Source organism: Myotis yumanensis, unplaced genomic scaffold, assembly GCF_028538775.1.
Source record: "Myotis yumanensis isolate MYYU_CA2020_CCGP unplaced genomic scaffold, mMyoYum1.0.hap1 SCAF_17, whole genome shotgun sequence".
Lineage (NCBI taxonomy): Eukaryota > Metazoa > Chordata > Mammalia > Chiroptera > Vespertilionidae > Myotis > Myotis yumanensis.
Genome location: NW_027223768.1, coordinates 38,325,947 through 38,341,926, shown reverse-complemented (window position 1 = coordinate 38,341,926; position 15,980 = coordinate 38,325,947). Strand labels below are relative to the sequence as shown.

Below are 15,980 nucleotides of genomic sequence, written 5' to 3'. Positions count from 1 at the left end.
TTCTGCAACCTTGCTTACACTTATTTTTTTTTAATATATTTTATTGATTTTTTACAGAGAGGAAGGGAGAGGGAAAGGGAGTTAGAAACATCGATGAGAGAGAAACATTGATCAGCTGCCTCCTGCACACTCCCCACTGGGTATGTGCCCGAAACCAAGGTACATGCCCTTGACTGGAATCGAACCTGGGACCCTTCAGTCCGCAGGCTGACGCTCTATCCACTGAGCCAAACCGGTCAGGCGCTTACACTTATTTCTAACAGCTTTTTAATGGAATTCATCAGGTTTTCTACATAAAAGATCATATTAACTGTGAACTGACAGTTTTGGTTCTTTCTTTCCAATGAGTGCTCCTTATGTCTGAGAATTAGAAGAACAGCAAACAGAAAGGATAGTTTAAAATCCTGAACTTATTACATATCTAATGATTTAAAACTGTCATTTCTGTAAGTCAAAATTGGTAGAATTTGATTTAATTTAACTTCATATTGTTCTTGATTATTGAGAGCCTTCTCCACAGGCCCCAGGAGCACACACAAATGAGCATGAGCTGGTACAGGAGAGGGCAGAAGTAAAACTGCCCTCACAGATGACTGACGCATCTCCTACTCCTCCTGCCACAGACACTAGTCCCACACCCCTGCTAACTATAGGCTTAAATTGCAATACCCAAAAGTGAAGATCTCGCATTTCCACCTCTGACCTCCTTACTTTCCCCTACACCAAAGCAGTGAAGCTTCTGAGCAGTGAGTGGCAAGAGCCTCATCTCTGCTAATTCACATCTCTCCCATGGACGGAGTTCATGTACTAGGAAGCTGCACAAATGCAAAGGAAGTGGTTCTAAGTTTGTGTGCTGGCTCTGCAGCCCCTAATTCTCAGGTGGGACAACCTGTATAGACTTAGAATGTCTATTTGGCCACAGATCAACTGTGTTCTCCAATTAGGTTGAATAAAAACTAAAGTTTTACTGCCATCTGTCTAGCTTCTATGCTTTATTTTTCATATGTTCTAGACTTAGAGGTGGAATGATGAAGTATCAACCATCACATATAACCAGACATGTTTAACACAGGATAACAGTTTAGTAAATATAGCACAAACATAAAATATGAAATATAATTCTTGTAAACTATGGAGAGACAAGAAAAAAGATCTGATATAATCCTAAGTAAATTTTTTAAAGCAGAAATACAACACGGTATACTCCTATGTCTGCATCTGAAAACAGGAAGCATGCATGTGAGAAATCAAAAGTATTATATAAAAACCATAAAACTAAAATAAGGTAATGAGAATATGGGGGATTTTTCATTTTTAAAAGTCTCCTTAATGTTGTTATAATATCTTTCAGTATCTATGCCTCAGGACAAAACCTGAAGAAAATGTATGAAGGGAGCTTTTAGAAAAAGAGCTCCAGATTTTTTAAATATATTTATATTGATTTCAGAGAGGAAGGGAGAGAAAGAGAGAGAGAGAGAGAGAAACATCAATGATGAGAGAGAATCATTGATCGGCTGCCTCCTGTACAGCCCCCACTGGGGGATCAAACCTGCAACCCAGGCGTGTGCTCTTGACCGGAATTGAACCTGGGACCTTTCAGTCTGCAGGCCAACACTCTATCCACTGAGCCAAACAAATCAGCTAGGGCCAGATATTTTTTAATGCCTTTTAGAATTACCATTACAATGCTACATATGTAAAACAAATTTTATTTAAATAAATATAAACCAGGCTGCTCAGCGCTCCCTTCCCTTTTGTGTATACTGGGTGTTCTTTTTCTAGGAAGCCATCTATCTATCTTATATTCTGCTAATCTGAAACAGCAGCCACAGCCATTCCTGCAATGAAGTGATCCATTCCGGTAAGCTGAGACTCTCAGATCAGATGTCTCACCAGCACCAGGTCATGGTCAGAAGCTTTCAAATAATCAATGAAACCCTCAGGTAGCCATGGGCTCAATTCCCAGGTTATCAGAGACCACAGTAGAGCAATGTCATCTCTCTACAAACTGTCAGCACCATTTCTATAATTCACTCTCCACTGACTCTCACAGGTTAACTGGCAACCATCCTCCTCCCACCTTCACTCTATCCTCACCCATTCTCTCTATCTCCCCACCTCAGATTCACTTTAAAAAAACAATACTGATTCTGTTTGAAATTTTGCTTGGACTAAGCCTTCTCTAATATATCTAATATTTTAATAATGTAGCTATTAGTATATAGTTTAATTATAGAAAATAACCTTTTCATTGCACAAGCAGCTCAGGCTAAAGAAAACAGCAAAACTGAACCTAAGTCTCTGCTGAAATTACCAACTAAAATATGGAAAAGAATAACTTTGGTTTCTATATAAAAGTTTGTAAGTTTTCTTCTTCAGGGACATGAGTATAAAACTTTATAGCTATAAATATTATCTTTTTCTCACCTCTTTGCTTATCTAAATTCCACCTACCCTTCAAGTATCTGGTACTTGAAGAAAACCTTGTTTTCCTTCTGCATGAAGTCTTAGTAGTAATAACGGCAAACATTTATGAAGCACTCTCTATATGGCAGGCACACTGGCCTACACACCTGACATGTACTAACCCACTTAACCCTCACAACAATCCCATGAGGTATCCTTTTCCCTAATTTACAGATGAGAAAACATGTACAGAGAGATCTGAAGTAATTCTGTCCAGGTCACATATCCAGTAAATAAGTGGTAGGCCCAAGATTTGAACTCAGGCAATTTGATTCCAAGGATATCACTAAGTCATTTGACCTCTCCTCCTAAAGACTTTACAAAGACTGCAGCTCACCTAATACAATCTCTCCCTACCGTGCGTGTTACACAGACCCCACAATAATTTTTATTTTTATTTGATTTTGAGAAAGAGAGAGAGAGAGAGAGAGAGAGAGAGAGAGAGAGAGAGAAACTGATTTGTTATTCCACTCATTTATGCATTCATTGTATGTGCTCTGACCGGGGATCAAACCTGCAACCGTGGCACATCGGGACAATGTTCTAAACACTGAGTAACCTGGCCAGGCACCACAATAATTTTTTTAAAAATATATTTTATTGATTTTTTACAGAGAGGAAGGGAGAGAGATAGAGAGCCAGAAACATCGATGAGAGAGAAACATCGATCAGCTGCCCCCTGCACATGCCCCACTCGGTACATGCCCGCAACCAAGGTACATGCCCCCGACCGGAATCGAACCCGGGACCCTTGCATCCTCAGGCCAACGCTCTATCCACTGAGCCAAACCGGTTAGGGCACAATAATTTTATTATACTCTTTCTTGTTTACTTATTTGTTTCATACATGTTTGCACTTCTCCAAAAAAATTATAAATTCCTTGTGGGCAAGGTAACCATGATATTTGCTTCTTGTCCCTACTTTTAGCAGAGTGCTGTTAAAGCACTCAATATAGACTACTTAGCTGATTTTTTAAAACCCTTGACAATGCCCTGGCCAGCCTTGCTCAGTGGTTAGAGCGTCAGCCTGAGCACTGAAGGGTCTCAGGTTCGATTCCTGGTCAAGAGCACATGCCTGGGTTGCAGGTTGGATCCCCGGCCTTGGTCAGGACTCATACAGGAGGTAATCAGTTGATGCGTCTCTTTCACTGCAATGTTTTTCTCTCTTCCTCTCTCTCCCTGCCTCTTTCTCTTCCTCACACCCCTCCACTCTCTAAAAATCAATGGAGGCCTCTACCGGTGTGGCTCAGTGGTTGAGTGTTGACCTATGAACCAGGAGGTCATGGTTTGATTCCCAGTCAGTGCACTCACCCAGTAGGGGGCATGCAAGAGGCAGCCAATCAATGATTCTCTCTTATCATTGATGTTTCTATCTCTCCCTCTTCCTTCCTTTCTGAAATCAATAAAATTATATATATATATATATATATTTTATATCAATGGGGAATAAATATTCTCAGGTTAGGATTCACACACACACACACACACACACACACAAACCCACCCTGGTAATTTCTATAATATTATATAGACAGATTTTTTTAAATGTAAAATATCATTTAAAAAGGAGAATACTAAAATATCCACGCATGATGACAAGGGAATTCTACAGAGAGAAAACTAGGCATTGCTACAAACTCTGAAGAACAGGTTATGACTCAGCAAAATTATTTTAACACCTAGAGAATAGCTCACGCCATCAGTGTCAGATTTAGCATTACTAAAGTTAGGAAACTGACTACATATATTTATTTTTCTTCTTAATGCATCTCTTCCTGGTGAGTCATATCTACAAAACTGACAAACCAATGTATTTCCATTTCCTAAAAGAGAACTAACACTTAAAAAAAAATCAGATGAAGTTTTTTTGCATATGTATAATTAATAAGCGACAACCTGTGTTATCAAGGAAATAGCACACACAGAAGGAAAATACTAAAATCAGAAAAGACTTCCAGGCCTGGCAAACAGAATAAATTTTAAATAATGTTTTTCAATACATCAAAGTGAAAAAATTAAAATGTGAGTTCAAAGACATCTTGTACCCATGTACACACGTATAAATACTAAAAATTCTGCTAGTTCAAGAACTTGAGCTATCTCTGGAAAAGGCTAATGTAATCCTGAAACACAAAGAAATTCTGATTATGAGATTTAACTTTTTTTTTTTTTTTTTTTTTTTTTAGCATCTATTATCTTTCTAGAGTCAAGTACTGTGGCAATAGGAGCAAAAACAAACCAGTGTTTTTTATAGGCTGAGCTGGTAGGCTACAGACTCTAAGAGTTTAAAAACAGAGTATGTAATGCCACTGAATTGTACATTTAAAAATGGTTAAGCCCTGGCTGGTATGGCTCAGTTGGTTGGATTCGATTCCTAGTCAAGGCGCTTATGGGAGGCAACCAATCGATCTTTCTCTCCCCCTCCCTTCCTCTCTCACTAAAATCAATAAACATATCCTCCCTCAGGTGAGGATTAAAATATTAATCACTAAAATAAAATAAAAATGGTTAAAACGGTAAAAAAGAAACTAAATGAGATTTTAAGTCCATAAAGTGAAAAAAGAAAATTACTCCAAATTTACTATAAAATGGTATACAAGGATGCATACTAATGCCTTGTTTTCAAGTAACAGTTAAGATTTTCCGCCCACCCCTCAAAATATGGATGCTGCATTATATAAAGAACTGGAAATTAATTATAGGTCCCATCCTGAGATCTGGAAGACAAGTAAATATCTTACCCTTAATCTAGCCCCCTAATTCCAGTTATGTCAAACTACCATGTTCATTAGAAGTAATTTCCAGTTCCTCTGTGTCAAGTTGAAGACTGTGCCTTAGTATGACTTCTATTAACAATTCATTCCGGCCTGCTCTTTACTTGGCCATCATGCCATTAAAGCAGGATCTGCAACACTGTTATTTCAAAAACACAAGCTTTTTATTTTCACACCATTACACACAATACAACAGAATTCAAAATACTGTCAGGTTCAAAACAGAGGCTATTACTCTAATCAAAGCTTTACCAAAAGTAATATCCCAAAACCCCAGCTGCTAAAAACACAAACTATTCTAAGGGCTACCCTTGTCCACATTTGCCCTATCCATTCTGTTATTTTCCTGCTCAGAGACGTGAAAATAAGTCATGATTTTAACATCCACCCACTACCTGAAGCATCCCTACACCCAAAGGAAAACTCACCTCTGTAAAATGTGTTGATGTGCTATTGTCCATCCGGTTGCCACCACCACCTAAAAAACTAAAGAGAAGAGGGAGTAAGTGACTCTATTCCCAGAAACAAGCTTCCCTCTCAGAAGCTTAACAGAGAATGTTGCAATGAGAACACAGCCCAATAAGGAAAAATTACTCATCTCAACCTGACACCTACAAAGAAAACTATGACCAACCGGCATGTGAATTAATCTATAAAAAACTATAACTGCAGCCCATCTGGCGTGGCTCTGTGGTTGAGCATCGACCTCTGAACCAGGAGGTCATGGGTTCGATTCCCAGTCAGGGTACATGCCTGGGTTGTGGGCTCAAATCCCAGTGTGGGGTGTTCAGGAGGCAGCCAATCAATGATTTTCTCTCATCATTGATGTTTCTATCTCGCTCCCTCTCCCTTCCTCTGAAATCAATAAAAATATATTAAAAAACAAAACAAAAACAAAAACTGTAACTACAGCCCTGGCCAGGTAGCTCAGCTGGTTGAAGTGTCGTTCCAATGCGCCAGGGTCGTGGGTTAGATCCCTGCAGGGGATCTAACAAGAATCAACCAGTGAGTGGTGGAGCAACATGTGGGGGTCTGTCTGTCTCTCTCTCTCCCTCTCTCTCTCTCTCTCTCTCTCTCCCCTTCTTCCTCTCCCTCTCTTCTTCCTTCCCTCCCTCCCTCTCAACCTCCCCCATCTCTCTCTCTAAAATCAATTTTAAAAATGTTAATTATAACAACAAAATCAAGTGGAAAATTGAGGTAAAGGGCCACCATAGATAGAGAAGGACCTACAGAGAGCCAGCAAAGCAACTGAAATTTGACTTAGCAAAAGAAAAAAAAAACAAACATTCATCCTCAAGAGGGCAAGAAGACAAGATTCTCAAAACAATATTTCATTAAAAAGCCATTCAACCACCAAATAAATAAGTCTGAGACAATAGTTAATATTTCTTGGCAATGATTAAATATAGTAATGTAAGGCCCTAGCTGGTTTGGCTCAGTGGATAGAGCGTCAGCCTTCGAATTGAAGGGTCCCGGGTTTGATTCCGGTCAAGGGCATGTGCCAGAGTTGCAGGTTCAATCCCCAGCAGGGGGTGTGCAGGAGGCAGCCAATCAATGATTCTCTCTCATCACTGATGTTTCTATCTCTCTCTCCTTTCCTCTCTGAAATCAATAAAAATATATCCTTAAGATGTAGTAATGTAAGTCTGTTAGTAAATTTAGCACATTATAAAAGGGCTCAATAAATATTTTTTTCTTCTCCTGATAGATTACCCTATTCTTTGATTATCCTACCCATCCTTCAGAGCTCATCTCAAAGGCAATGTCCTCCAGTAAGTCTCTTCTGAACTCACCAACCAAATGAGATTCCCCCACACTCCTCTACACTCTGACTTTGATTCAAATTCTACTGTAAATATCTAGAATTTGTCTCATCCATTTCTACCTGTCCCTCCTTTCATAAATATAAATTCAGAGGGCAAAGACTATATTTTATTAATACAGGTATATGTAGTATGTTTATTATGTGTCAGACATTATACAGAGCACTCATCACTTTTGGAAAACCCTGCAATGCCATATTCCATATTGATAATTTGAAAATAGAAGTTGTTAAATTAGTATCACATGTGTAAACATCAGAGCAACAACTGTAGCTAACTAGCTCAATGAAGCAGGGGCGATGGCCGAGCATTTGAGTGCACAGTCCTTGGAGGGGTCCCGCTCTGTCATCTACCAGCTGAGTGACTTCAAGCACCAACCTCTCAGTGCCTCAGTGTCCTTGTGTATCAAGTGGGAAGAATAATGGCACTTATAATAGGGTAGTTGGTAAAGATTACTTAACACATGTAAAACATGTGGAACAGTGCTTGGCACCCAGAAAGTCCTTGACAGAGAATGAGGATGGTGATGGTGGTGGGGGTGGTGATAGGTGCTCCTGGGTGGAGCAAGAAAAAGACATGTCAGTTTCATCCAGGAAGTTGGGAAGGGTGCTGCAGAATTGGTCTTGCGTGGCAGAGGAAGGGGGTTCCCTCTAGATTAGTGGTTCTCAACCCTGGCTGCACATTAGAATCACCTGGGAATCTTTTTAAAATCCTGATTTCTGGGCCTCATCCTCCAGAAATTCTGTTTCTTTGGTATGGGGTGGGGCCACAACATTAGTAACAAAGAAACAGAATTTCCGAAGGATGAGGCCCAGAAATCAGGATTTTAAAAAGATTCCCAGGTGATTCTAATGTGCAGCCAAGGTTGAGAACCACTGCTCTAGATGGAGGGTTCAGCACTGTGGGTACAGTTAAGGTGGAGAGAAGGCTGTTCTGAGAACTTTAGCCAGACAGGAACTGCTCCCTGCTCCTGAAATATGAGCTTGGAGTCAAAATAGAAACAAACATGGCATATTTCCATGTGTAGAACATTTTGTTTGTATTCATGAGAGAAAACTAGCCCGGCTGGAAAACTACGGTTTGTGAACAAATGCTTTTCTCAAATAGACATGGCCAGTGCCACAGTGGCAGGGAGGGTGATAAGAAGAAGCACTTAGAACACTTGGAGTGCGGGTGAATTTCCCACCAAAATATAAGATGGCTCTGTCTTTTGGTTTTGTTCCATCCACCAAAAGGGTGGATTACAAACAAATATTTGGTAATACGCAGTTACAATCGGCCCGAGTTTACACATTTCCCGCACTCCACCGCAAATCTATATGAACCGAGTTAAAGACGGCTCCCGCGGAGTACGCGCAATTCACGCGAGCCGACTTAACTCGTTTCCCGCACTCCAAGTGTTAGCTAGTTAATTCCAGGTTATGGAGAAACTTGTTAAGAAAATGAAGGGTTTAAACAACACTGAATTAATTACATTGGTTAACAGTGTGGCCTGTGTTTAGCAAATAATATTTTAGCCCTTTACTTTCCTTAAAACAAACAAAACAAGTTGCAGTCAAGCTCACAACCCACAATCAAATGATATCATTGCTGGGCACAAGCCCTGATAAATAAGAAATGGGTGTGAGACATGATTTAAAATTTCATCCCTTGATGGAAATGCTTGAGGGTGATGTGATTTTCTTTTTCCTTTTCTCAGCCTGCTCAGCCTATGAAGTTTCCTATCTGAAAGTTAATCTTCCCAACTTCCTTTGGAATTTAAGGAAACTTAATCTTCTGGTGTGTAAACAAAAGGGACTCAGTGTATTGCTTTCCCTCTGACACTCAAAAGCCTAGGAGTGTTGAAGTAGCAGCTAACAGGATCTAGTGCTCACCAGGCAAAGCAAACCCGGCCATTCTTGTTTGATTGCCTACAAAGTTATTGCCTTTGAAAAAGTTCACCTTTACCATTAAAAATGCTGGTCCTCTCTTTCAAAAGGCTTGAAAGGTATGGGGGGAATTGAGGAGAGGCAGTTAAACTTGAAGAGGAAAGTTAAGGACCTGGGATTTAGTTAAAATAGAAGGCCAGGCCCTGGCAGGTTGCTCAGTGGTTAGAGCATCAGCCTGTGCACCCAAAGGTCGTGGGTTAGATTCCGGTTAAGGACACATACCTTGGTTGCAGGCTGGATCCCAGCCCTGGTAGGAGCACCTGTGGGAAGCAACCCATCCATGCATCTTTCTCACAACAATGTTTCTCTCCCCCCCACCCCACCCCCACCTCCCTTCCACTCTATGTAAAAGCAATGGAAAAATATCCTTGGGTGGGGTTTAAAAAAAAAAATAGAAGGCTAGATTAACAAGGGAGCAGGTTATTTGAATAATAGTGTGGTAGGCAGACAAGTAAGCACAGCAGGACAATGGGCCAGGTACAGAATAAGGTCATTAGGGCGGAAACCCCCAGGTGCTTAGCAATGGACAATTGTAGGGTGGGACCTTGCCCCCAGAGCGACCTTTCCTCCCCTAGCACATTGCTGGTCACGCAGTTTGGACCCCCAGACCTTTCCTCCTTAGAGATAACATTTAGGCCTCAGTTGTATTTCAGCTCCAGGCCCAGAAAATCAGCAAAACCAGAGAAATAATCCCACGGCTGACCTCAGGACCAGCTGCACTGGCTAATGATCCCCTACCCTGCTACAGACCAATCAATCAGTGAAGACCTAGACCCAGGAGGAACACACCTGCAAAGCTACTGAATAGTCCCTTAAGATCTTCCCCTGGGACCTCCCCTAAAATCTCCACCCTTAAAACCCGTAAACTGGAGGGCCCAGCGGGCTCTTCCTCCTGAGAGCAAGCCTGCGCCAATGCCTTTTCCTTTCCTTTCTCCTTCCCCTTTGCCCCTTTCCGACCTCCCACCCATAGCTTCCTCACTCCCAAGCTCCAACCGCCCTTCCTTTACCTCTATAACTTTCCTAAGCCCATTTCTTCTAGGAATTACTTCTACCTCTGTGATTTAACAAGTAAATGTTCTCTTACGTTGGTCTTGGACTCTTGGCTCTGAATTCTTTCCTAGCCAGAACCCAAGTACCGAGGTTGCTGAACCCAGGTTTGCTCGGACCCCACAGGTCAGACACCTGGTAGCAGTTCCAGCCACCTACAACAATAGTGTAAGAAACAGCTTGATGGCAAAGATGTTTAACATGTTTCAGTGAGTACTTCTCTATTTCTACCAAGGAAAAGGAATGTACGTAATAAACTTGAAAAAGTTTTCAACAGTCTGTTTCTTTATATAAAGAGAAAAAAAATACTTGAAAAAATGTCTATTACGGTATGCTAGTAAATGCTTAAAAATTGGCTGTCCGTGGGAAGGAGAGGGGAAGGAGGCCCTGATTTGTAGTGTTTATCAATTTCCTTGGTGTAAATACTTCCCCGCCCCCCAGAAAAAAAAGACTGGATTTTATTCATATAAGTATATATAGTGTTTATTTATGTGTCAGACATTATACAGAGCATTCACCACTTTTGAAAACACTGCAATGCCATATTCTATATTGGTACTTGAAAATAAAAGTTGTTAAATTAGTATCACATGTGTAAACAAGAAAATAACGGTCTATTCCCAATGACAGGGAGAAATAATGTCCTCATGAAATTTGCAAAGAGAAAAAACTGGCTAAGCCTTTGGGGAAGGGGTGCGGAGAAAGAACCACAAGAATTAATGGAGACCACTTTTACCTCAAGAGACACACGTAAGTGGCCCAACCGCACCCCACACTCACCCCAATGATATAAAGTCCACAAACTACAATAAATGGCTTTCATTTTCAGAATTACAACACCAATCCGGGCATTGTGCTGAGCTTATTGAGGAAACACACATCCTGATTCGTCAGAAACCAAAAGTGAAAAAGCAAAGCAAATACTAAGGTCCATGTCATCATTCCCAGGCCTTATAATTTTCTATTTAGAAACCATTTAACACCCGTATTAGTTCAGAAGTTTAAAATGCTTTTGTAAAAAATACTTCAGATGTAGAACAAGCCCAAGAGTACCCTACAATCGATGCCAAATAAGTAAATAACTACCACGTACTTTGAAAAAAAAGTTGAGTGGCTGTGCAGCCATTTTATTGCTCAAGCCTACACAGGCTTCCAAGGCTGTTTCTTGCCTTTACCACATGACATGGTTTCAGGGATTCCAATATCCTTGGTAATTAAAGCCATCAATATCTTTTGGGGTTCTACTCCCCCTTCAAGTCCCTCAGCATCCCCCCTTGCCTTAAAATTCCTTACTTAGTATTTTAAAATGATAGGGCTAATCACAGAGAAGGGATAATAAAACAACAACATTGTTCTGACAAATGTTATAAAGCTTAAGAACATGTACAAGGTGCCCCTCTAGACTATGGATGAAAAGGGGCCACATACTAAACCTGACCCGCTCAGGGGAGGCCTGTGTGGAGGCCTTACAAATACAGAGACCTACAGTAACCACGTAAGATGGTCTGAAATGAAAACTTTTTAACTAAAAGCAGTTATGGCAGGTAGTCAAGTCCTAGGCTAGAATCTTCCCAGACAAAACTCAGCGTTACTTAATTAAGCCTGTCTATTGTCCTTTGGTAGACAGGGTAACTTTCCTTTCTCCATACCCCTCAGGGCACAACCAGTGACCACAAATTCTCACTGTTATTTTTATTGTGTTAATTGTTGACTGTTAACCCTCCGGTAATCACCTATGTAAAAGATGTACGTGTCTATCATTTTGCTTTTTATCTAATTCCATAGGTTTCCCATTTTGCTTTCTCCCACCTCCCTCATCTATCACCAATAGATTTCATGTAACCTACTTATACCTTCTCTCTTGATTATAAATAAAATAAGATAAAAAACTGCCATTCTCTGGAGCATTTTCTCAATCCTTGAGATTTTGCTTCCTGGCAATTGTTGACAGTGGCTCAAATAAACTCACAACAATTCTCTACAGGTCTGAATATTTCTTACATTGACAAGATGAAATGTCTAGTAGCAAATGGGGCCCATTATCGAATATTTACATGTAAGGATTTCCTCATTAGTTTTCATTGTACACTACTTACCACTGCAATTTCTAAGTATTCAAATCTGCAACTGTTTATGAACTTTGTAGAAGGAAATATCATGCTGTCTCTGAGAGAATGATTGTAAGAGAAAGATTTCTTCAACCATATAAAACACTAATCTTTGCACTGTAGTAATTGCTACTAATAGCACCTGCACAGGACAATCTCTACTCTACAAAGGCACAAATTAAAGAATTACTAAGTCAACTAACAGGATCCATAGAATTCATAGTCCCCTGCTGGAAAAGACTCATCTGCAGTTACCCACAATCCTCATTTATAACCGTGCTTTGTACATAGGCCTAAAAAAACCAGGTTACTATTTAAAAACTTAGAAAGGTAAACCCATAATTGCCACCCAAAAGCAAATATGCTCTTTATGTAACACATGCAGAGCCTAAATGCTGGAAATAAGTATTTGATGCAATTATAAAAGCACAATTAAAAAGCTACCTAAATTAGCATGCCATCCACACATAATTGCTAATTTTGCTATCATGCTGCTTTTATACTATTAGAGTTGGTATTGTGTTATTTAAAACCAAGATTATTAGATTAACATTTAAGTGCTAATAACAAACTAGATCCCATGCCATTTACTGTCCCAGAAGCTCCAACTCATTCGTATATAAAATCACCAATCATTGACAAAGTTAAACTAGTAGTACATACTGTAAAATATGTAGGTTTTCCTGGTTGTGGAAGGGACCTTCAAGCTTAGATTCTGCCAAGAGCAACAGTAAAGGAATTATTTACTGCCATTATAATCCCCCAAATCAAGATTAAAAGCTTCAGATTACAGATTTTTATCGTCAGTACTTCCACTGTCTAACTAAGGTTTAACTACACAGTCATAAAAAAAATAAATGTGCCACTATATTTAGCCAAAAAGGCCATCATATCAATGCTATTCTACTGCTTATTAAGTTTTTATAGTTTAATTCATACTAATCAAGAAGTAATATACTAGTATAATACAGTCACTTTCAAATATTTCAAGTCCCAGCTGGTTTGACTCAGTGGATAGAGTGTCAGCCTGTGGACTGAAGGGTCCGGATTTGATTCCAGTCAAGGGCATAGGCCCGGGTTGCAGGCTTGATTCCCCCACTGGGGGCATGCAGGAGGCAGCCAATCAATGATTCTCACTCATCATTGATGTTCCTATCTCTCTCTCCCTCTCCCTTCCTCTCTGAAATAAATAAAATACATTTAAAAAATTTCAAGCATTACAATGGGAGCCAATTTCAAGTATTACAAACTATTAATATTACAGTAGGAAGATGGTATACAGTTGGTGGTAATAATTCCAATAAGAATAAGGACCCAAAGCTTCCTCAAGGCAGAATAACAACTCAGTTTCCTTGCTAGAAAACAGCCTATTTATTTTATATCTTTGTCAGATGTTACTCCCAAGCCCACGAAGGAGGTAACAACAGTTTACCTTCAAACAACAGTGATCACTAAAAAGTAATCAATAATCTAAGAGACCTCTAAAGTCTCGGAAAATAAACCAGAAAATTTACCAGATACTGTTATGGCTATAGGTTTCCACAGCAAGTCACACACAATCAGAAATAAAACATTTCATCACACCCACTATCACATCAGTTGCCAAATCTTCCCATTTTTCTTCTCCTTTCCCTCTGCCACTTTTCTCCCCCTCCAAATCCGCCCACCTTCCTCTCAGCAGACAGTGTAAGTTACAAAACAAATTTCTTTCTATTCATTTAGACAATGCTGAGAGAAAGTAATTTTGATAACAGAATGCCTGATTTATTCATGAGCTTGTACAATACCTGGAATCATCTGTCACTTCTTCAATAAAGCCTGATTCACATCTGGGACAAATATATTCCTATAAAATAAAAAAATAAATTAAGTGTCTCATTAAAAGCTAAATAACATGCAGTACACAAGCTGATCTGTTTGAAATGTTGTATGCGCTTGCTCATTTCCAGGATAGTTTTTTCTATTATACTCTGGCAAATGACAAATTTCATAAGAAGCTTGCAAAACAGCCTCATAAGTGGTTATCAAGGACACCTGAAGGAAGGATGTCAAAATTTATTTCTTTTTCTTAATATGGGTTAAATTTTTTTTAATGGGAATGAATTCATTATCTAATTTTCTCTTCAAATCTAATGAAAAAGCTCCATTAGCAATAGCAGAGCAGTAAAAGATTGTAATATTGATGGATACAGAAAGTGCTATTTTTAACTATGTTCATATAAAAAACATAAACTGAACCACAGCATAAATCAATCTGTAAACAAGGAATTTACAATGAAGTTTTGCAATATTTCTAATCTATTTTTTATAACAATGATTCCAAATAAAACTTAATACTCAGATCCCAATCAGTCAAAGAAATCTTGAGAAAGAACAAAGTAGGAGGTATCAAACTATACTACAAAGCTACAATAATCAAAACAGTATGGTACTGCCACAAAAACAGAGATATAGATGAATGGAATAGAGAGCCCAGAAACAAAGCCTCGCTTACATAGTCAATTAACCTACAACAAAGGAGACAAGGACATAAAATGGGGTAAAGACAATCTCTTCAATAAGTGGTGTTGACAAAATTGGACAGATACAAGCAAAAAATAAAACTGAATCACTTTCTTACAGAATATACAAAATTAAACTCAAAATAGATTACAGACTTAAATGTTAAATGTTAGACCCGAGCCCTGGCCACTGAGGCTCAGTTGGTTGGGTGTCATGCCATGCACCAAAAGGCTGCCAGCTGGAGTCCCAGTGAGGACACATGCCCAGGTTTCGGGCTCGATCCTCAGTGGGGGGTGACCAGGATGCAGCTAATCCATATTTTGTTCTCACATTGATGTTTCTCTCGCTGTCCCTTCCTCTCTAAAAAATCAATTTTAAGAAATAGTTATTTTTAAAGTTAGACCTGAAATTATAAAACTTCTAGAAGAAAACATAGGCAAGTAAACTCTTTGACACTGCTTTTAGTATCTCTTTAGATATACCTCGTTGAACAAGGGAAATAAAATAAATGAATAGGACTACATCACACTAAAAACTTTGCACAGTGAAGGACACATACAAAAGGAAAAGACAATCTACTGAATGAATGGGAGAAAATTCGCAATTGATATATCCAATAAGGGGTTAATATCTAAACTATATAAAGATCTACAACTTAACACTAAAAAACCTAAACAATTCAATTTAAAAATTGGCAGAGGACAGGACCAGACATTTCTCCCAAGAAGACATACAGATGGCTGACAGACATGGAAAGATGCTCAACATCACTGCCAATCATTAGGAAAATGCAGATCAAAACCACAATGAGATATCACCTCACACCTGTCAGAATGGCTATCATCAATAAATCAACAAATAACAAATGCTGGCAAGGTTGTAGAGAAAGGGGAACCCTTGCCTACACCAAGCATGTCAAACTCACGGCCCACAACAAATATTTTTGCAGCCCAGTCAATATAATGGTATGTAAGAAACATTTTAATAAAAATTTCATAACTTAATTTTTACAATATCCTGTTATACATAATCCTATCTAATAAAGAGGGAATATGCTAATTGACCCTCATGGTGTCACAAAGATGGCGGTGCCCACAGCCAATAAGGAGGGAATATGATAACTGACTGCCCCACCCTCAAAGATAGTGGCACCCACAGCCACAAGATGGCGGTGCCCAGTACTCTCAGCCCCACTGGGGCAGCAGGCGGGCCCGGACACTCTGCGCGCCTGCCTCCAGCCCCCCAGGGCCAGCCCGAGGCGCAGGCAAGCCTCAGATGTCGGCTGCCCAGCCCCCCAGGGCCGGCCCAAGGTTCCGGTAACCAGGGCTGGCC

General features: G+C 39.6%; 1 protein-coding gene across 2 annotated transcripts in view; it reads right to left on the bottom strand.

The window, feature by feature from the left end:
- RNF115 (ring finger protein 115) overlaps positions 1 to 15,980 on the bottom strand; it is an 80,376-nt gene that overhangs the window by 37,366 nt on the left and 27,030 nt on the right. Inside the window, exons 2-4 of one of the 2 annotated variants that reach the window (XM_070396931.1) lie at positions 13,934 to 13,992; positions 12,810 to 12,861; positions 5,669 to 5,726 (exon numbers count right to left, since the gene is read on the bottom strand). In XM_070396931.1, coding sequence (XP_070253032.1) covers positions 5,669 to 5,726; positions 12,810 to 12,861; positions 13,934 to 13,943 — 120 coding nt within the window. In that variant the 5' untranslated portion in view covers positions 13,944 to 13,992. The remainder of the gene's footprint in view (positions 1 to 5,668; positions 5,727 to 12,809; positions 12,862 to 13,933; positions 13,993 to 15,980) is intronic. The other variant, XM_070396930.1, reaches the window with a different exon arrangement.